General features: G+C 34.8%; 1 protein-coding gene across 1 annotated transcript; it reads left to right on the forward strand.

The window, feature by feature from the left end:
- Positions 1-14,334: 14,334 nt before the first annotated feature.
- Positions 14,335-20,266, forward strand: LOC130236642 (coatomer subunit alpha-like). Its single transcript, XM_056467391.1, has 6 exons — positions 14,335-14,555; positions 16,796-16,909; positions 16,988-17,061; positions 17,517-17,597; positions 17,694-17,770; positions 19,907-20,266. The coding sequence occupies exons 1-6, from the start codon at positions 14,516-14,518 to the stop codon at positions 20,205-20,207; spliced, it is 687 nt and encodes a 228-aa protein (XP_056323366.1). The 5' UTR covers positions 14,335-14,515; the 3' UTR covers positions 20,208-20,266.
- Positions 20,267-22,387: the final 2,121 nt, after the last annotated feature.

Raw genomic sequence — 22,387 nt, forward strand, 5'->3', positions numbered from 1 at the left:
TTAAATCTAGTTTTATGGAATTGAACTTCTATAGGCTTACTCAATGTAATAGATGATTTCTGAAAACTAAAAACTTCAGTTTTAGTCATTTCCATATCATTGCTTCACTGCACAACATAAAAACATGAGATCTAAAAATTACTAACAATAGTTATCATTTTTTGCAAATAAACTATTCATTTATGTCCTGTGGATGCCATACTACCTGAGTTGGGTGTTTTTGACCAATCTGAATAGACTGAATTGCTGTATTATTAAATATTTGGGTATAAATATTTAGGCAGACGTCTTTCCTCTTCATTAACTATACTTACTAATATTAACTATATATTGTAGGTATCACCATGTCGGGATGCATAATTTCCTTCCAGACAAGCATTATCCAGCTTCTTCAATATAAATCAATGTTCTGTTCTGATCTCAAGTATAGGCAAATTACTGAGAAAGCACCAATCAGAGGCCACGTTTTTATGATGTCATCATGTAGACCTCTTACAAAGTATTTTACAGTATTTTTAAATTACAATTTGAAACAAAATATTAACCCATTTTCATAAACCCGATCAAATAAAAATTACAAAATACTATTTTGTATTTAAAATGCGTATTTTGTTTGATAATTACTCTCCATTCCTGTGGGGGAGTAACTCAATATTGTAATGCATTTATTCCAATCACATATCCTATAATAATAAAAAAATTGTTCAAAGTTGTCCCAGTCAAATTCATTGAGCCTCTGCAAAAATGTATGCAAGTGTTGTTTAACGGAGAGAAGATTTTTTAAACACATTTTTACTAGTTGTTTTGCAAGATATTCAAATATACTAATAGCAGCTTAAAGTGCAATTTAAAGGCTTAACTAGATTAAACTAGGCAAGTCAGGTTAATTATAAGAAAAGTAAACAAAGTTATAAGAAATACTCTGAAAGTTTCTTTGCCCTGTAACTTATATATTTAAAATATATATATATATATATATATATATATATATATATATATATATATATATATATATATATATATATATATTTAAAAAAGATATATTTAATTAAAATTTAAAATTTTATTAAATTTTTAAAAAACATTTCAAGGTAAAAGTTATTAGCCCCTTATGCCATACATTTTTTCGATAGTCTACAGAACAAACCATCATACAAGAACTTGCCTAATTACCCTAACCTGCCTAGTTAACCTAATTAACCTAGTTAAGCCTTTAAATGTCACTTTAAGCTGTATAGAAGTGTCTTAAAAAATATCTACTAAAATATTATCTACTGTCATCATGGCAAAGATCAAATAAATCAGTTATTGAAATGAGTTTTTAAAAATATTATGTTTAGAAATGTTCTCTCCGTTAAACAGAAAATGGGGGAAAAAATAAACAGGGGGGGGAGGGGGCTAATAATTCAAGAAGTTTAATAATTCTGACTTTAACTATATATATATATATATATATATATATATATATATATATATATATATATATATATATATATATATATATATATATATATATAATTGCAAAAATAAAGACTGCAACATTAAGGATCCGAAAAGCTTTTTGTATTTTTTTTTAATTTATTTCCTTGCAAAAGCTTAAGACAACAAACTTTTGTGTTGTCCCTAATATGAATTCATTTTGTGGAAACACAAAAAAAATCCAAGCAACAATTCCACAACCTGTGACCTGACAGTGGAGGTTTGCGTGTGGATGGCTATATGTGTGGAACTGAAGGATTTTAATGTGTATAAAAACTGCTTAATAGCCAGAAAGGCACATTACACTGTTTGCACCAATAAAGCTGAGTTGTCCAATTAATACATATACATAAATTAATGTATTGTAAGGAGTTGTGAGATGAAAAGTCAAGATAACAAATACACGTAGACTTTATTTAAAACAACCCTTAAAAATATTTGAACACATTTGATTTACTCATTGTAGAGTCTCATTTAAGGCTTAAAACATATCAGACTCTGCATCATCATAGACAGAGAATGGAGCACACCAAGAAATAAACAAATCAAACACCAGGCTCCCTTAAAGGGGCAACAGCTTTGTGTTTAGAATAAGACAGACAGCCTGTTCATGTGTGTGTTAATGCCTAAATCACTGTTTTCTGCCTTAAGATGAAAGCAGTTCTCTAAAAATAGCAAGATAAAGCATCAGAGTAGATGGGACAGTAATTGTTGCATAGTGACTTACCATTTAATAACACAGTTACTACCTATAATGGCTACATAACGTAAATGACTGTCATTTGTTCTTTGCAGGACACAATTTCATACAAATTCTACTCGTTTTACAGTAAAATACTGTTTCCATTTATTACAGCAAAACACTGGCTATTTTAGGGTTATTTACCGCATTATCTACAGCAAGGGTTAACAGTATACAATTGTGATAACTGCCACAGAGAAGACATCTAACAATCTAAGCCCACCTCCACCCCCTTCCTCTTGGAAGGACATCGACTAACAGAGTTCTACATGCTTACTGAGCTCCAGCAATGCACAAGATGTTTTCCAGTGTTCTTCAGATAAATCTCCATTGATGCTCTTGTGAGTTTTTCTTCTTCTGCATGTTGTGTGTGCATTACCTAAAAAAGAAATACCTGCCACAGACAAGACATCTATCTAACTACCTAAACCCACCTCCACCCCCTTCCTCTTGGAAGGACATCTATTTATCATTCATTCATTCATCCACCCATCCATTAAGGAAATACCTAACCAGAGCATCAGTTTGCAGTCATTGTTGAGGTGTGTGATTCCCATTTCTCCACATGCCCCAGTCTAATCAACAAAAACAGGACTAACAGAGTTCTACATGCTGGCTGATCCCATCCTTCTGCCTTTGAAGGATATTCCTGACCATCACTTTCCAGTCATTGCTGAGGTGTGTGATTCTAATTAGTCTCCACATGCTGCACTCCGGTCTGTAAAAGACAAAGACACGACTAACAGAGTTCTACATGCTTGCTGAGATGCTCTTGTGAGTTTCCTTCTCCATGTTGTGTGTGCATTACCTGAAAAAGAAACATCCGCCGCAGACAAGACATCTAGAGCCAGGCTCAGACAATAGGAGTTTTAGCCCAATTTATTTTTACCTCTCGATAAAATCTTGTTGAGGACTTTGATCGGTTCCGATTCTCACCGCGGATTATCTAGTAATGTGAGCCGTTTTAAAGATAGAATCTCGCACCTTGCAATCTTTGAAAACAAATCAGAGCTTCCCTGATCATATCAAACATGTTTGATATCCAGGATTTTATTGCTTTCAGTAAATAAATATAGAATTTTTTTGTATAAGCTTGATTTATCATTTATTATTAGCCAGATTTAACGTTGTTCTTATGCTGGTGTGCACATATTTATGACACGTGTGTAACTGCGAGCCAAAAACTAAAACATTGCCAGTTATCTCCATAACCCAAAATGATTAATCATATTAAACTGTGATTTTAGAAATGTATGTCTTTTGTTTCTGTGATGGGGATAGAATTAGTTCAATAGCCTATAAAAATCATTAAGCCTATGTTTATATAGCCTAGTCCCATAAACTGAGAAAGAGTAGGCTAAATCTATAAGACAATATTTTAAACTATGAAAATATTTTGACAGTGCGATAACTGAAGATCAGGGGTGTTGCACTGAGTGAATTCTTTTATTTTTCTACATTACTGGGCTTATTAAATGTGCAACAGGTACAATTTTGCTTTTGAAGACGCTATAGCAATCTAAAAGCCAAGCTATTGCCAGTCAAATACAGCACAGTCATCGCAGCAAGATGGAGAGATTTTAATTATTGTTATAAATATTAATATTATTGGACATTTGTTTAGACATTTTGCGCAAATCAACAAGCAACATTTCTTCATTCTGCAGTCCTGTCCCTGCATGTCATACCCTGATAAACATCCAAAATGCCTATTATTAGTAGCTATAATACGCATTTATGAAACGAATGTTTGTGTATGAGAGAGAGAATTTAACAGACACTTGTGGCTCACCTTGCTTGTGTTTATTTATTTGTATAGGCTAACTGCATTAACAGCTATGCAAATTGAGACTTGTAATGTAGCCTGCTTTGAGTTCAGGCTATTAGTGTTTTGCTATAGTGGCAGTTGGTCAAATATTACAAAAATAATAATAATAAGTAATAAAAAAAGCGACTTATTCCATTTGTGGCTGTGACAACGGCCTCCAAGCATCACTAAAGAGAAGAGCTAGGGAGAATCGTGACCATTTCATGAAATAAATAAATATGGGTTCATTTATAATGAGCTTAAATTATCATTTTTCATTAGCCACAGGCTGTCAGGGTCTGTTTTGTGTCCCATGTGTTTATGTTTGCGTCATGTGACTTCCCAGTGTGTTCCATGTGCTCCCGTGTTTTCCCATGTGCTTCTGTTGTGATCATGTGCTCCTTTGTTCTGTTTCCTTTGTAAGTTTCACCTGTGTTCCTCCCGTGTGTTATCAGTTCCATTATTCCTTGTTTATTTATACCGCTTAATTTGGTTTAGTCCCTTGTTTGATATTGAAAGTCATTCCTACACATCATTCCGTGTTGTCTTCACCCCATGATTCCTGTGTGACGATGTTTCCAGTGAGTGGTACATAAATAAATACGTGTAATTCCTGAGATCCAGTGCGTTTATGAGTGTGAAGTGAGCAGAGTCGTGACCCTAACGTTATTCGGTGTGCACGAATATTTATGACCCAGATGTAGCTAGGTCTACTACATAGCCAGTTATCTCCAAAAAACAAAATTTTTAAACATTAAAATGTGCTTTTAGAAATTACAAATATTTCTTTTCTGTGAGGGCTTTGTTTAGGATAGGGGATAGAATAGTATGTACAGTATGAACTCTATAGTTTTATATGCTATAACAGGTTTTTTTCAGAGAGCGGTAACTGCAGACCAGGTTTTACGTTGCATTTAGTGAATTATTATATTTTTCCACACTATATAGGCAGTGCAACAGGTAACAATTTTGCTTTTGAACTACAAAGCACAGTGCATCGCGGCATAATGGAGAGATTATAAGCCTATAATTATCAGACATTTGTCTGGACATATTTCATGTTGGTCACCATTTATTTTACTTTATAACCACCACAAACGGCTACACAAACAGGAACCTAATGTATTTTGAGTGCTTTTTTTGAGAGAGTGTTTTGCCAGTAGTGGCAGTTGGTCTATGTAAACTAATGTGTATTTATATAACGCATTTATTGTGTATGGCAATACACCCAAAGTGCTTCACAATCATGAGGAGTCTCTCCACACCACCACCAGTGTGCAGCATCCACTTGGACAACGGCGCCAGAGCCTCACCACACACCAGCTGTAGGTGAAGAGACAGTGATGGAGCCAATTCGGTGGATGGGGATGATTGGGAGGCCTTGATGGATGAGGGCCAATGGAGGGAATTTGGCCAGGACATCGGGGTTGGACCCCTACTCTTTACAAGAAGTGCCATGGGATTTTTAATGACCACAGAGAGTCATGACCTCGGTTTAACATCTCTTCCGAAAGACGGCACCCACTGACAGTATGGTGTCCCCTTCACTTATACTGGGGCGTTAGGACTCACACAAACCACTGGTTGAGCGCCCCCTGCTGGCCTTACTAACACCACTTCCAACAACAACCTAGTTTTCCTATGTGGTCTCCCATCCAGGTACTGACCAGGCTCAGCCCTGCTTAGCTTCAGTGAGTAACCGGTCTTGGGCTGCAGGGTGATATGGCTGTGGTCTGATATGGCCTGTGGCCTAATACAGACATCCCAAGTCTGCATAGAGAAAATGCATAGAGACTCCCGGATGCCCGCAAACGAATGATAATCTCCCAGAAATCACAACGTCTCCTGCCAGGTCCTTAAATACACTGCCACACCCTCTCCACCGCTTGCCTCCGAGCTCTACGTCATGCGCCCACCCCCCCAACCGCTCTTCAGAAACGTCAAACACCCCCCCCCCCAACACTTCAGACACGTCGTGCGCACCCCACTCTTCAGCTACAAATAATCTCTGTCTCCCCGGAAATGACTTTTCTCAACTTGGGATGTCTGCTAATATTAGTATAATAATAAATGGCAATTATTGATATAGAGCGTGATGTGCTCCATCGGTCACAATAATCTTAATAATATCTTGTGTGTGCTGAGGGTTCATATCTTGTAGGTTGCGCCTTGTTTAGATTTGAGGTAGGCTAATAAATTCCCAGAAGATTCTCATGTGTGTGCTGCAAGCAGATTTCATTATCGGTAAGGAATTTAAAACTCCTGTAGTCTGAGCTCGACTCCAGCCCTACTCCCCCGCCCTTTCTTTTTGGACATCTGTCATTGATAGGTGATACCTGACCATCAGTTTCTTATCATTGCTGAGATGTGTGATTCCCTAATTTCTCCACTCCACTCTGTAAAAGTGTAAAGGAAAAACTGACCATCACTTCGTAAAAATGTAAATTCATGATTCTTAAATGTTTTATAAAGTTAATTTGATTCAACTAAAAAATTTAAGGCAGTACCTAAATTATGATGTACTTGTTCATTAATGAGGTGTGTTTTCCCTGTTTCTTCTCATGCTCCATGCCAATCTGCCAAAGAGAAAGATATTAAGTCTTTAATTAATCTTAATACATTTTTCTGAAAGCTAACTCCATTGTTCAGTCTGTTCAAGCAATTCTACCTGCTTCCTGAGCTCCAGGTCTTCAAATATATCTCCACCGTTGCCATTGTGACTCTCCCTCTTCTGCCTGCTCTCTCTCATTAACTGAAAAGGCCTAATTACTATCTGTACCAACCACCACTCCATCTCGAAGGACATCCATCCATCCATCCATCCATCCCCCATCCATCCACCTGTTCATCTGATGTTTTAAAAATATACCTTTTAGAACAAGAAGAATATTTCAGTGTGAATGCACTACTTACACTATTTATACTACAAAATGGCACAGAATAGTGCATAAGTATGCGATTTGGGACGCACCTTTAGACAGCACTGACAGAGCCCTACCTGCTGTTCTCCAGCATTTTTTAGATAAATGTCCACCGATGCTCTTGTGAGTCTCCCTCTTCTGCCTGCTCTCACCATTACCTGAAAAAGAAAAACCTGACACAGACAAGGTCTAATTACCTATCTATACCAACGATTCACCCGTCCATCTGATTTTTTTAAAATAAATTCCTGACCATCCAGTCGTTGCTGAGGTGTGTGATTCCTTTTTTCTCCATGTGGTCCAGTCTGATCTGAAAAATACAATAGAAAGATTTCAAGTCATTAATTAATTTTAATACCATTCTTCAATACCATATTTCTATCTCTGTCTATCTGAAGGAAATCCGACCATCACTCAAGAGTTTGTCACTCTAGAGTTTAAGCTTGCGAAATTCTGTCTTACGACACTGCAAAAAGAAGGGTGGGATTAAACAAGATGATTAGACATTTAAAAAGCAAGTAATTGGTCTATGTTGTAAATCTCTGTCCAGAGAGGTCATGTTTTGATCTAAGATTGGTCTCATGCAGACACGTGATGTGATTTCGCAACTCAGAGTTCACCAAGCTTGAACTTACCAACACAGCAAACTGCGAAACTTGTCGCACGAGCTTGCGTTTCCGGTCTGACGCATTGGCGTGCGTATGAATGGAAGTCTAAGGGCAGAAAAGACTAGTGTGACCACAGCTTAAAACCAGTTTCTTCACCTAGTGAAGCACCACAAGCACCCTCACCTGAGTCTAATTAGACAAACACCCAACAATCATCATCATCATAATCACAGCTGTAGCTGACGCTGATCGTTCAGCTTGTATTTTTGTTTATTGTTTTGTATTTCTTTATTGAGTGTTTATTGGTTTATGTTATAATTTTCCTTGTTTCCGGTTGGCTTGAGTCGGAGGTCACATGATCTTGTGTGATTAATTTAACCTGTGAGAGTTTGTATGGATAGCAAAGTGAGATCTCAACGCAGGCACCTGTCTAATGCTCCTGCTATTCTACAGCCGGTTATCAGGCCCACACGGAAAACTACACTTTTGTTGTATATTATTTGTTTATTTTGATGTTCCTTTTGATTTGTGTTTGTGTAAAACATTCGGTTTGTTTATTTTTTTTAGTTTTCACGGTGTTCAATAAAGAAAACGCATATGGACATCAGTATTTGGAAGCGTGGATTGTTTTAATAACCGGCGGGTAGCTACAACAGCACTTTAAAGACTCACTCACAATCACTCAGTGTTCGGCCTCATTGCTTGTACAACTCTTTATACACCATCAGTGTTGATTCTTAAATATCATTTACTTGTGTTTCCTGTAATCTCCAGTGTCTTCTGATTCCTCATCTGGTCTTCGTCTTGTTCACCGTCTGTGGTATCCGTCTCCAGTGTCCAAACCTACACTGTCAAATATCCAGTTTATGTTCATTTTATGCCTGCTTGTACTCACCTGCCATCATGTACATAAACATTGTTTATTTTGTTCACCTGAATCCTGTCCCTTCTGTGACACTTACTCTTTAAAAATTAATATATGTAATTTTTAAATGTTTTATAAAGTTAATTTGATTCAACATAACATTTTAAGGCTGTACCTGATTTATGATGTTCTTGTCTTTACTGAGGTGTGTTTCCCTGTTTCTCCACATGCTCCATGCCAATCTGCCAAAGAGAAAGATATAAATTATTAATCTTAATACATTTCTTTGGAAACTAACTCCATTGTTCAGTCTGTTCAAGCAATTCTACCTGCTTTCTGAGCTCCAGGTCCTCAAGTATATCTCCACCGTTCCCATTGTGACTCTCCTTCTGCTCCACTCCAACCTGCAAAAGACAAAAACAACACCAACAGAACAAAACCTGCTGTTCTCCAGCCTTTTTTTAGACAAATGTCCACCGATGCTCTTCTGAGTCTCCCTCTTCTGCCTGCTCTCCATTCGCTGAAAAAGAAAAACCTAACACTGACAAGGCCTATCTAACTATCGATACCAGTGGTTCTCAAAGTGTGGCATGCGGGCTTACTTCTAGTGGTCACTAAATCATTTTAAAAAATAAATACACCCTTTAAGTAAACCGTGGAGTTTGCATAAACTGTGCACCCGACCACCGTTTTCAGGCCGACCTGGGTAAGGTTCGCGGGTGCTCTGTCTGTGCACACAGAGACTAACTTTAATTTTCTTTAATTTCTTTGTTTCTCCAAGCTTCAACTATGCCAAATTTGCTTGAGTCTATGTTCTGTGCCCCATGCCAGTTACGAGAGCTGTGACTGGAGTGATACTTTTTCAATAGGTACACATTTGTACTTAAAGGGTCTATATTGGTACATCAAAAGTATATATCAGTACCAAAAACATTTAAGAGGGACAATTTTGTACTTTTTAGGTACTAATATGTATCTCTGAGGTATTAATATGGACCTTTAGGGTACAAATGTGCACCTTGTCACACTTCTTAAAGAAAAGAGGAAAAAGATGAATCCAATTGCAAGTGATATATTGTCCAGAGGTTATATACAGTACCCACAGTCATTATAAATAAACAAGGAGAAAATAAGGAGATAAGTAATCATAGCCAGTAAACATGGAAGTCAGACAGGGAAACAAAAATCGAACCGGAATCCAGAGACGGGTCCACGCCAGTCCTAAATAAGAGACAGAGTACGTGACCAACTAAACAAACTGACAAGGAGACATAGGGCCACCACCCAGATAAAGTTGCAATAACGAGCCACAGCTGGCCAGCTAATCAGAACAGCTGATAATGCCAAAACACGTGACCAAAACAACATAAACACAATAAAGCTGCGATCACACTGTATTTTTCCCCCCATAGACTTCATACGCACTCGAATGCGTCAGAACTGGAAACGCAAGGTCATGTGTCAATGTTTAGCAGGTCGCTGCGGTGCAAAGTTCAAACTTGGTGAACTCTGACCTGCGAAATCGCATCACTTGACTGCGTGAGACCAATCGAGGATCAAAACATGACCTCTCTGGACAGGAATTTAAAACATGGACCAAACGGTCGCTTTTTTAATGTCTAATCATCTTGTTTAATCCTGCCCCTTTTCGCAGTGCTGCAACGACAGAATTTCGCATTATCAAACTCTAGTGTGACTGCAGCTTAACACGTGCAGGAGGGAACCAAAACAAATAATCAGGCGAGCGCACAAAGCCACAACTGTGGCATACCTTTTGAAAAGGTACAACTCCAGTGACAGCTCTCGTACCTTTATTTCTGAGAGTAAACGGTGTGATCATACAGTACAGGGAATAGCCAATGCTGATTACATCGATGTTATCGTGCGCGTCAAAGGGTTAATCTATAGTCTCAATTCCACCAAATCATGGAAATGCTGCACGTATGAATTGATAAATCACATATGAATTGGTCAAACAGTGTATTTATAATTACTCACTTTTCTGACACACATACTGTAAATGACGCTCTGTAAGCAGATCTAATCTCTAAATATGTAATTGTGAATCATATATTTCAAATACAAGTTATGTTTAGATTTCAAGGGGGAGACTGGGGATAGTTGTAACACTTCCAATCTCTAGTACCGGGAACTAGTTACAAATCACACATGCTCATATTAGTCCTCATATCACATATGAAAAAGTCTGTGTGACAGACACAGCAGATATTAGATGGGAAAAACCACATTTCAACTAAGAAAGTCATATTTTTACTTTATTTTGAGATAGCAATGCCTGATTTGTAGTTAAACCCATGTAATTTGTGTGTCTGTGTGTGGATATATTTAATCCACATTGTTGGTGATAATGTTTTAGCTGTTAGCTGTAAGGAGAACAGATTCATGGCCACATGATGCTGGGTCAATTGTAACAACAAAAGCTAGTAATCAGGGAAGTGTTACCACCAACCCCAGGGAGATTTATAACTGTATTTATATAATTTATTTCAATATTCCTACAGCTCGTTGAAAGAGAAATAAGTCAAAGTAGTTTGAGTTCAATGTTTGACCTCATGAAGCCTTCAACTGTTGAAGCTGATGCACATTTGCACATTTTATTCAGCTTTGAATAAAACAAATTATACTGAAAGCTCAGTGTTGAATAAAAAGCTTTCAAATCCATTTACAGGTCATAATTCTTATTTTCTAATGTTACATCTCACCCCATCATTTACATATCACCACGGGGTGTGTTAAAACTAACCCAGACTGTGGGGTTAGTTGTAACCTTTCAATCCTCCTGTTTGAAACTAAAAAGTGTTTACAGTTTCTGTTTGTGCAGCAAAAAATATCTTGTATGCCATTTAATAGCATATTTGTAACTTAAGATCTCAAAGATATATAGAGAAACATAATAGAACTACAACTATTCCTGGTCTCCCCCATACAAATATGTCATATGAACATGCAACATATATTTCAAAATGTATTAAAAATGGTTTATATGTGATTTGATATGAAATATGAAATTTATGAGGTATATAAATGTATATGCTTATACTTTACCTTTAAGTACAGCATTATTTATTTATTGTTTTAATTTGTGCGACAATACCCTTTTTAATGAACTTTTTAACGCATTTTTACTTAAACTTGAGCACAATACAGTGTTAATGTTCAAACTATCTATAATGTTTAAAGTGGCTGGCATTATTTTTATGAATAAATCTGCCTTGTTTTTGAACTGTGCAGAGCTGTAGCTGATTAACTAGATCTTTTACGCTACTATATTTAGATTATATCTAGTCATTAGGTGGTACTTAAAGAGACAACTTCTTTCTGAGGTGAAAAAGTTTGAGAACAACTGATCTTTCATCTTGGAAGGACGTCCACTGATGCACCCGTCCATCTGTTATTTAAAAAAAAAATTATTCCTGACTATCAGTTTACAGTCTTTGCTGAGATGTGTAATTCCCTTTTTTTCTCCATGTGGTCCATTCCAATCTGTAAAATACAATAAAAAGACATCAAGTCATTAATTAAACTTAATACCATTCTTTGGAAGTTTCATCTACTATTGTCTCCAGTCTGGTTCTGTTCTAACACTAACAAATATTTCACAACTATAAATAAATACTCTACAAGATGACAATCTATAAACTTAGAATAGATAAATGTGTTACAATAATTAGTAAAACTGTAAATAGAACAAATAACAATCAAAATCTACAAATGTTGAACAGGCTGACAGCATAAATTTAAAATAAATAATACAATAGTAATATGGAATATGTTAATGCTGACAGCATACAAATACATTATAGCCGATCAAATTATCTGATGATATAACAAAAAAACAATCTAATCAAATCTGTACCAACAAATAATATCAAATAATAATCTAAGTTAAACAAGATAGCAATATACAAAATAAAGCTTACAAACAAACAAAAATATTGTATCTACCGGTGTACTACCAACCTGACAACACGATGTAAAACGATATGACCGAGAGAAATACTAAAATCTTTAGTGCCCTTCACCAAAAGCACGTCGAAACAACTAAGTATAATAACGTAAAATGATACTTTTAGAAAGATCTTTACATACCGCTAATGTCGGCGATGGTTAGACACTTAATGAAGGTCACACTAGCTTCTCAACGTCTTCGACGGTTTTTCCGAACACATTCTTTTTTTTTAGAACGCCACTGACTATGGTAACCACGCAACGCCACCGCGCCGCCATATTTAATTTCCGTGAAGCACTGTGGAATATACTACTACTACTACTACTACTACTACTACTACTACTACTACTACTACTACTAATATAATAATAATAATAATAATAATAATAATAATAATAATAATAATAATAATAATAAGGCAATAATAATAATGATAATAATGATAATGATAATAATAATAATAATGATAATGATAATAATGATAATAATATTCTGTTAAGGATTTAGGTCCCTGTAACGCTATCTTTTAAGTATATAGATAATAGCAAATTTTATTCTCCGTTTGACTAACTTTTGTATGTTTATATTCTATTTTGCATGCATATACGTCTTATTTTTCAGACATATAGTAAATTAATCTGTATCTAACCTGTATGTAATCTCTAAAAAGTATAGTTTAGTTTAAGCCACCAGAGAGCAATGCAGTCACAACTTGTGTCTCAAATATAGTTAATTGCTCTGATACGTCAACGCGGCTGCCATCTTAATCCGATATAAAATAAACTGTTAAATAATAAATTATAATTTAAAAAATCGTGTTTGTATAGAAGAATCCAACATAAAAGCCTGCCTATGAAAACGACTAAAAAACTAAAACAAATAAATAAATAAATTATATATATATATATATATATATATATATATATATATATATATATATATATATATATATATATATATATATATATATATATATATATATATATATATATATACATGTCAGGGTATAACAACCAAATAAGCAAATACAAGAGGAAAAAATAAACTAAAAAACAAACAATAGATAATATAAAATCATGTGTTAAGCAAATTAAAGAGGAAAATAAGTTCTAGTGGCTTTGAGATAAACAAGGTATACATTGAGAGATTTTACAGCATTGTATATGGAATTCTGCAAGAATTAAAAGGAGGTTAATAATGAAATATTCCTTACTTTTATCATCAGGACTATGGAAAAACCCAACAGGATATCCTTAAAAGATAACAAGAATCTCGGTAGTATTTTGCAATGAATAACCAAAGAAAGTTCAATCCAAAAGCATTGTGTATGAGGGCAATTCCAATAAATATGATCAGCAGTTTCACTGGGTATATTACAGAAAGTTACAAACTTGCATAAAAACTATTTATATTTTAAGAGAAGACCTTCTGAATTAAATAACTGAGATACTGTCAAAATATTTCTCTCAAACCAACCATTTAAAAATAAAGATTTGCTTTTATACAAAATGTCCTGACTGTTCCAGATAAAATATTGATGTGGAGAAAAGTTGTGTTTGTAAATCAGTGACCATGCAAGTCTCGCTTATGAAAATTTGATAATTTATAAGGAATTCGAGCAATATTATAGTTACAAATCAGTAGAAAAGAGAGACCACCCAGTTTTGGAAAAAAAGGTAATTGAGGATAAGATTCCAAGTTCAGTTTGGGTTACTTATAAATTGCCTAAGCCAGTTAACTTTGAAAGTATTGTTTAAAGATGACAATACAAAGAAAATGTAACCCTCCATAATCATACTTGTTCATAATAACATCTAACATTTAACATAATGGATTTTATTCTTCCAGAAAACGACTAATAAATCTAAAGGATGACGAGGCCTCTGTGACGTGGAGCTTGCGATGCTGGCATTTGAATAGTAAAAGCTTTATTTGTTCGCGCATGAAAGCAAGGCCCGTGTTGAGTGGATTGAGGAGACGTGTCAGCTACGGAAGTCGAGCTGCAGAATCATACTCGCAAAATCCCTTCTTACCGGGGGATGATTTTAGGATTCAAATTCGCACAAACGGATCTATATCTTCACACATAACACATTCCTGTTCATTTTGCATTATCGGTGGAGATGTTGACCAAATTTGAGACAAAGTCGGCCCGAGTGAAAGGTATGATATTTGCTCTTGCTAACTTCACTTTAACGTTACGCCTGTATGATGTACCTATTGAGGACTATTGTTTTGTATATTTTCTGATTTTAATCTATTCTTTATGGGTGTAGGATGTAATCTACTGTCTTATTCAGCAATGATTTTGTTTAGATCGTTTTAAACACTGTATGAGATTCAGCGTTAGCAAAGCGCTAATATTCGTTAGCCTTCCAATCGCCGCAGTAACGTTAGAGATTTTCTTCAGGTTTAGTCATGACAATAATTTGCCTAAACTGTCATTTTAAATAAAGAATCGATGATAATAATATGGTTACTGTAATCATGGTTTTATCCGAATACGCTGTCCAGTTGACTGTCTTTATAATGTGAGGCACAGGTGAATCCATTACATTAAGAATTACTAACATATTTTTAGTTTTATAATAGTAATAATATGTTTATTGAGGTAAAGTTGGTTTTATATTCAAACATTTGTTCATTTTTAACAGTGACAACTTGTGACAGTCTCTTTTAAAAACGTTGAATATTCAGCCTGAAACAGGGTTCATGCGCTCATGGAAAACCTGGAAAAGTCATGGAATTTTGACATGGCATTTTCCAGGCCTAGAAAAGTTTTGGAAAAGTCATGGAAAACAGATATCTTTGAATACTTAAATATAGGTTATTTACTTCTTTTCGGTCATTGGCCAATCATATACTGTCACATTAATAGTGCGGTGTAAACGTTATCTAAATCAATTTTACATAGATATAAATTGAACCTAAATAGATTGTTGCGTGTTTTATGATGTGCAGTAATAAATTTGAACATGCGTTGATTTTCTTTTACCACGCATATGTAGGCATTGCATGAAACAGTAGGTCAAGAAAATTTACTTAAGTCTTAGAAAAATCATGGAATTTAATTAGTAAAAATGTGTATGAACCCTGCTGAAATCAGGTGTAAATATGACTTCAAAACAGCATTAGCTCTATTAAACTGACTGTAAACAATGTTGTACTTTGATAGTCATTGGCTGCTAATGTAATTTCACTATTTAGAACATGCAAAAAATACTTTTCTGAAATGATTCTTCTATGAAGACAGTCCAAATGTGTGAATATAAAACCAACTTTACCTGAATAATATGTTTGAGTATTAAAACTAGGGCTGCACAATATTTCTTGTATATTATATATTAATGTGTAATTAACCAGAAAACAGTTCAGAACATGAGATCTGTGAAGTCATTGCAAAGTTGAACTCTAATTTATTAATATGAAAGACTTAAATTTGGATGTGTTTTTTAAGGCCTGTGACTTAAGAGTTTAAGAGAATTTAAGAGAATTTAAACTATTTGTACACAAGAATTTATAAAGTTTGCCACTTTAGTAAATATGAATTGTTTATTTAATACAATAAAATAAATACAATTCTGTGTTGTTTTACATTTGATAACTGGATTTCTATACTTCAATTACTGGTTTTCTATACTTCAATACAGTCCAACCAAAAAACATAACTTATTGTTTATTTAATTGTTATCTTAGTTTTGTTATTTTCTTTCATTCATTCATTCATTCATTCATTCATTCATTCATTTTCTTTTTGGCTTAGTCCCTTTATTTATCAGGGGTGGTCACAGAGGAATGAACCACCAACTTATCCAGCATATGTTTTGTGCAGCGGATGCTCTTCCAGCTGCAACCCATCACTAGGACACATCTATACACACTCATTCACACTCATACACTATGGACAATTTAGCAATTTACTTTTTATGAAAAGTAAAAAAAAAAAAAGTGTCAAAAAAAGTCTCTTATGTTAATCCTGTGACTGCCCCTCTACAAAACGCTGACCATGTTTTTACTGTTTTAAATAATGACTGTTAAAGTCATTTATAGAATGACTTCAAATTAAAATCAAACAAAAATCCTGTTGCACTGCTACACTTGTTTTCTGATTTATTTTAATTTTTTTTTACAATAAAACCAAAGTCATGTTAAATGAGAATCTGAAATATTTTATGGCATACTTAAAAAAAAAAATTAAAAAAAGGTAATTTAGTGCTCAAAAATGTATATTTAAAAAAAAAAAAAAAAGGTCTTTCATTTCAAATTTTTTGATTTTTCATCTTTTTTTTTTCAGATTTTTCAGCTTTTTCATCTATGTAAACTAGCGACATTTTTAACATCCAAACATTTTTTTCTTGGTGGGGATTTAAACGGTTAATGAAAACTTCTGTCATCTTCTGCAGGGCTGAGTTTCCACCCAAAGCGGCCCTGGATTCTCGCTAGTCTGCACAATGGTGTCATCCAGCTCTGGGATTATCGCATGTGCACTCTTATCGACAAGTTTGATGAACATGATGGTATGAAACAGCTGATCAACGATTCATAAACTCATGCTATTTTTTCCTGAGCTCTTATGATTGTGTGAATTGGTTTAGGTCCAGTCAGAGGTATCGACTTCCATAAGCAGCAGCCTCTGTTTGTGTCTGGAGGAGATGACTACAAGATCAAGGTTTGGGTCCTTCGTTGTTGTTTTTAATAAACAAATCTTAAAGTTAGAATCATTTGATAAGGGTATGTTAAAGTTAATTTTAGTATTAACGAGTATATTTTTACTAATACATTACAGGCATTTGATTTTCAGTCATCAAGTAATAAGTGTAATGGAGATTTAAGTGTTTTGCCCTTGTTTATTAGCCTAAATGGACTTCCATTTGACCCAAAAAATTAAAATGTTTTTTTTTTTTTTAACAATCTGTTTTGATGAAATAATTGATCAAACTGTAGATTATAATTTTTAACATGATTTTTTTTGTATGATGACTATTTAAAAAAAACTAAAGCAGTAAATTAATGTAAATATTTCATTTAATTGTTTAAATTATTAAATAAATTGTTGTTGAGATTCTGTTACATAATTATTAATTTAATATGTTTTTAATAAATTTTTTTGCTCTTTATGGTTAGGTTTGGAATTACAAGCTGCGTCGGTGTCTTTTCACTCTTCTTGGACATCTTGACTACATTCGCACCACATTCTTCCACCATGTGAGCCCTGTCAACTTTGTGATGCGATTTAATCATTTTCAGTAATGTTTACTAAATAAATGCCACAAGACACGAACATATAGTTCTCTTCTTCAGGAGTATCCCTGGATCTTGAGTGCTTCAGATGATCAGACCATTCGTATATGGAACTGGCAGTCCAGGACGTGTGTCTGGTGAGTTTTTATATAGATTTAGAACTAGTGGAAATATAAAGAAATCTGCATTATACAGTTTATTAAAAGGAAATTGTTGGTTGTCATAGGCTTATTGTGCAAGTCACCTAGACTAATACAGTTGAGTTTTACTTTTTTTTTTTTTTTTTTTTTATCCATTCAGCTGATCTCCAGGTCTGCTGGAAGCACTTAAATTAGTGATGAGAAGCATAAATCTTTGATTCAGATTAGACCATTAGCATCTCGCTCCTTAAAAAAAGTTAATTTTGATAATTTTCCTATTTAACTACTCTTTTGCAGTTACATGTATTTTCTTTTAGACCATACTCGCAATAGGTACTGTTGTCTTGAACCGTGCCGAAGCGTGATTGGCCCCCCTCCCCTCTCCTCCTCAGCTCACACAACATTTTGCCTTCTGAACTAGAGCACGCTTGCGTCATCGATAATGTGACTGTTCAGTTTTACAGGAAGAGAAGCGCTCTCGCTCACCACAGTCGACGTTGCTTTAGTTATATCGTTTTTGTATTATTTTTAGTCGTTTGGGATGCAGTGACATGCAGTCAAATGTTCTGCTGAACAGATCCACAACTTTTTATACTCATAAATTATCATAAAAGCCAGTGTGCTGCACGTATTAGGTGGTTTGCTGAAGGTGGCAGCTGACGTGCACCAAGGGGTTTGCGTCTTTAATAAACTAGGACACTTCGCGTTCGTTGAAAAGTAAGAATGATTAATAAATCTAAATGAAACAGCCCCTTAAAAGTGACATTGTGTCTTCAGTTTCGGGCTAAGGCGCGCTTTGCACTCACACCACAAGCATACCATGCCAAAGCCCAACCGAACCATGCTTTGCATAGTGTGAGTTATGAATCAGAAGTGTTTTAATAATGGTCCTATTTAAAGTTTGACTGTTCTGTAGTTACATTGTGTACTAAGACTGATAGAAAATTGAAAATTGCTATTTTCTAGGCCAGAACCACACTCTAGGACTTTTCTATCGTAACATGGCTTGCAAGCGAGCAATGATATAACGCAGCACTGTTAACCTAACTGGGTAATATTTTCAGGTATTGTGTAATATCGTTGTGTCTGCTGCAGCCATGTTACGACAGAAAAGTTATTGATTATTACATCAGAATGAGAGGATAGTTTCTAACCAAATCCACCAAGAAAAGAGCCATTTTAATTTTCCGTCAGTCTTAGTACATGACATAACTACAGAACCCACATAGCAAAATTTCTCAGGCACACACAATCAGCTTTTGCATGGCCCACATGCCACAGTAAATTACGATACATGACTGGACCAAGTCTGTCTTCCAGACAAGGGCCAAACATGGATCATATCTGGGCCAAGTTTCAGCCAAGTTAATAACCCATAACTGGGCCAGATATGTTGGTGTGTCACGACTGCAATGAAAATGATAAACCCATGAAGCTTTGTGCTTTAAGCATACTATGGGCGTGCTTTTTCTCGAAGCGACCTGATTGATAGAATTGTTTTTCTTTATTCAAATATAAGAAAAATGTATTTTAAGTGTTGCTCAAGATAGGCCAAATTTATGTGGCCCACATATCAATTATTAACAACTGGGCCAAATGCTACATTTTACATCTGGCCCGAGTATTGTGTGCCTCCTTAAAGATGGTGCCACCATTGTTTGGCCCACAAGCTGTATGCCAGTGCCGAATGAATGCCTGTTGTGCCAGCTTTATGCCAAATCTGGGCCATAATTTTTTGCTACCTGGGAAGAGTCCAGCTTTAAATAGGACCATTATCAAAATCGAATATGATTCAATCTAAGCTAAGATAAAAGTGCTTTTGTCAGACCCAGAGATCAACTGAATGGATTACAAAAAGATAAAACTGAACTATTTAACTCCTCTGTGACTTAAAAAAATGAGCCTGTTTTGTGTAGTTTTCGTTTTAAAGCTTATTTTTTGAGCCATTAAGAATGATGTACATTTAAATGAATGTTTCTAACTCATATAACACATACTTTATTTGCACTTGCTAATATATATATTTTAATTTTCATCAAAATTTCCCCTATTATAAACAAATTGATTGTCAAAAATGTTTTCTCTCAAAATACTGTAACATATCTCTCCATCTGTGTTGTCTCTTCTCTGTAGTGTGCTGACGGGACATAATCACTATGTGATGTGCGCTCAGTTCCATCCCTCTGAGGACCTGGTGGTGTCGGCAAGCTTGGATCAGACTGTGCGCGTGTGGGATATTTCCGGTGAGGAGGCTTGGGACAGGATTGAGTGTTTTGGGAAGGCTGGGGAGGTGGGAATGGAGAAAGAGAACATGGAGGAAGATGAAGGCTGCTTGTTGCCATTGTCTTCCTCATGTCCTCTTTTTACATTGTGTACAGAACAGACTCTGTGGGCTCAAAGCAAAAATACCTCTCACATTTGTCTTTTGATTTGATCTATATATCCTTTGTAAGATTACATCACTTAAAGGTGATTCTTTTATGGAACAATTCATTCATAAAATACCAAATGACATAATTTAGGTAAATGTTAGAGGTGTTTTTGAGATTCTGCATGTTTTAATGTTGTTTTATGTCTGTGTCCTCTGCTTATTAACCTTTAAAACTGCTTCATTCTGCACTGACTGACAACAAATACTCATTACTAAACACTAAATATATAAAGTTCTTGCTCTATCTGTTTCTCTTCATGTGAAAGTTTAAAATTGGTACATTGCTGCATGAATAATTCAAAGATATTAAATGTAGTTATATATTATAGTTTGTATATTGCATTCCATTTAGTATAACACCGTAGTTCTCAACCATTTCGACTTTAATGCTCGCTTTAATTTACTCTACAAGGGAATAATGATTAAACAATATTACTGTATATATTAACCAGTTATGGAAAAGAAAAGAATTAAATTTTCAGTTTCACTGGATTTACTTGTTTCATTAGTTACTGGTTGTAGTAAGGATTTGTTTTATTCTATAAAAGTCTGAATCTGGTAATATTCCTTTTAAAATAGTATTTATTTTATTTCTTTAGTATTCATTTTGACTTCTGAAAATCACAGAATGATTATTTGTCTTAAGGTTAAGGATATTCAACAAATATTGATCTCTTAACTTTTCTGAATTTACAACAGTCAGTTTTGTGCTCTCAGAAAATAAGTCTTTTATGTAGTTTATGCCCTGGTCCTCCAGCTTGGGGGTTGAGCGTTGAGCTAACGACCCACCTGCATAAAATTAAATGTTACGAAACACCAACATTGGCGAGGCTAAATATCAACTTTGATATAAACGCCCTTGGCGTAAGTGTGTAGTTTATGCCAAAAGAAAATGGAGTATATGACTTATTTTCAGATGTCGACAGGATCTTAGTCTTCAAAATGTCAAAATCTAAATTGTAGCCCTTAAAACAGTCTTAATTCACTAAAATATTGTGTTGTAGGCCTTAAATCATTTTAACATGTCTCAATTTTCCTATGTCCATGTAAAGCTACCCAATCAGGCTAAAATCAGTCCAATCACTAACATTTTATTTCAATAAATGTTTAACAAAGCTTATTTTATTAACTCTATTTACCAATATGAGTTTAATTATCTTTCTTAACAACATTTTTTTTAATGGGTTTCTTATGTTTGAACTGGGGCACGATAGAAAAAAATCCTTAACGTTTAGGCATTGTGCAAGTCAAACTTTTCCTTTTTTTCTTAAAAAAGTTTTAAGTCTTAAATTTGACTTGATTGAAACCTTTAGAAACCCTGTTTTTAACATTGAATGAGTTGCAACAAGTAGTTTACAGAATTAAAAAAAAGCTTTACTGAAACCCACAACTATAAATCATGAATTCGAGAAACTGAGAATTTAAAATTGAAATTTTCTTCTTTTTTCCATATGTACATATACAGTATAAACTATTAAGACTACATAAATGCATGATCATAGTCATCTATAAATGCATTTGAATATGCAGTAACTAAATGCATGACTTTACTAAGTTAATATTGTTTGTTCATGGAAATTTTGTCTTCCTCTTAGCTGCAAGACTTGGGTCAACCTCCAAAAGAGCTTGCTGGAGAGGCGTGTGTTTAAGTTTCTTCCTTTCCCCCCCTAAACAATAATGGCTATGTCATATTTACATCATGATCTTTTTTTCTCCTTCAGCCTCCTGGCTTGAATTTTGACCCAGAAGCTCTGCATCTTCCTGGAGCACAAGGGCTTCCCGGAGCAGACCAGTGCTCTGTCATGTGATCTCAGTGAGGTCAAAATTACTGTACGTTTGGAAACGATACAATTTGGAGCTAATTATCTGAACCTGATTTGGACACAAATGATCATGCTCCCCTTTTAAAGGAGTTTGTGTCTGAAACTGAAACTGTGAACGCTTACTACTTTAATTTTACCCTGTAGTTGTTGTGCACAGAGGTTCTTTTCATATCCATCGCTAATCCATTCATAAACTCACAGTAGAAGCAGCTCTTATTGTTTTGAGTGAAGCGTGATATTTCAAAGTGATGGCAGATGGGTTAAGTGCTAGAATTGAAATCTGGATTTGTAAAGATTTTACACCTTCAAGCACATTTGACTGGATGTAAGGTGGAATTCATTTAGGAAAAAGTACAAATG

Source organism: Danio aesculapii, chromosome 2 (assembly GCF_903798145.1).
Source record: "Danio aesculapii chromosome 2, fDanAes4.1, whole genome shotgun sequence".
Lineage (NCBI taxonomy): Eukaryota > Metazoa > Chordata > Actinopteri > Cypriniformes > Danionidae > Danio > Danio aesculapii.

Excerpts from the sequence above, each read along its gene's own strand:
- LOC130236642 (XM_056467391.1), top strand. The coding sequence starts at position 14,516 with ATGTTGACCAAATTTGAGACAAAGTCGGCCCGAGTGAAAG. Across the intron at positions 17,062-17,516 it reads GAGATGACTACAAGATCAAG|GTTTGGAATTACAAGCTGCG; the intron begins GTTTGGGTCCTT and ends CTTTATGGTTAG. Across the intron at positions 17,771-19,906 it reads CAGTCCAGGACGTGTGTCTG|TGTGCTGACGGGACATAATC; the intron begins GTGAGTTTTTAT and ends TCTTCTCTGTAG.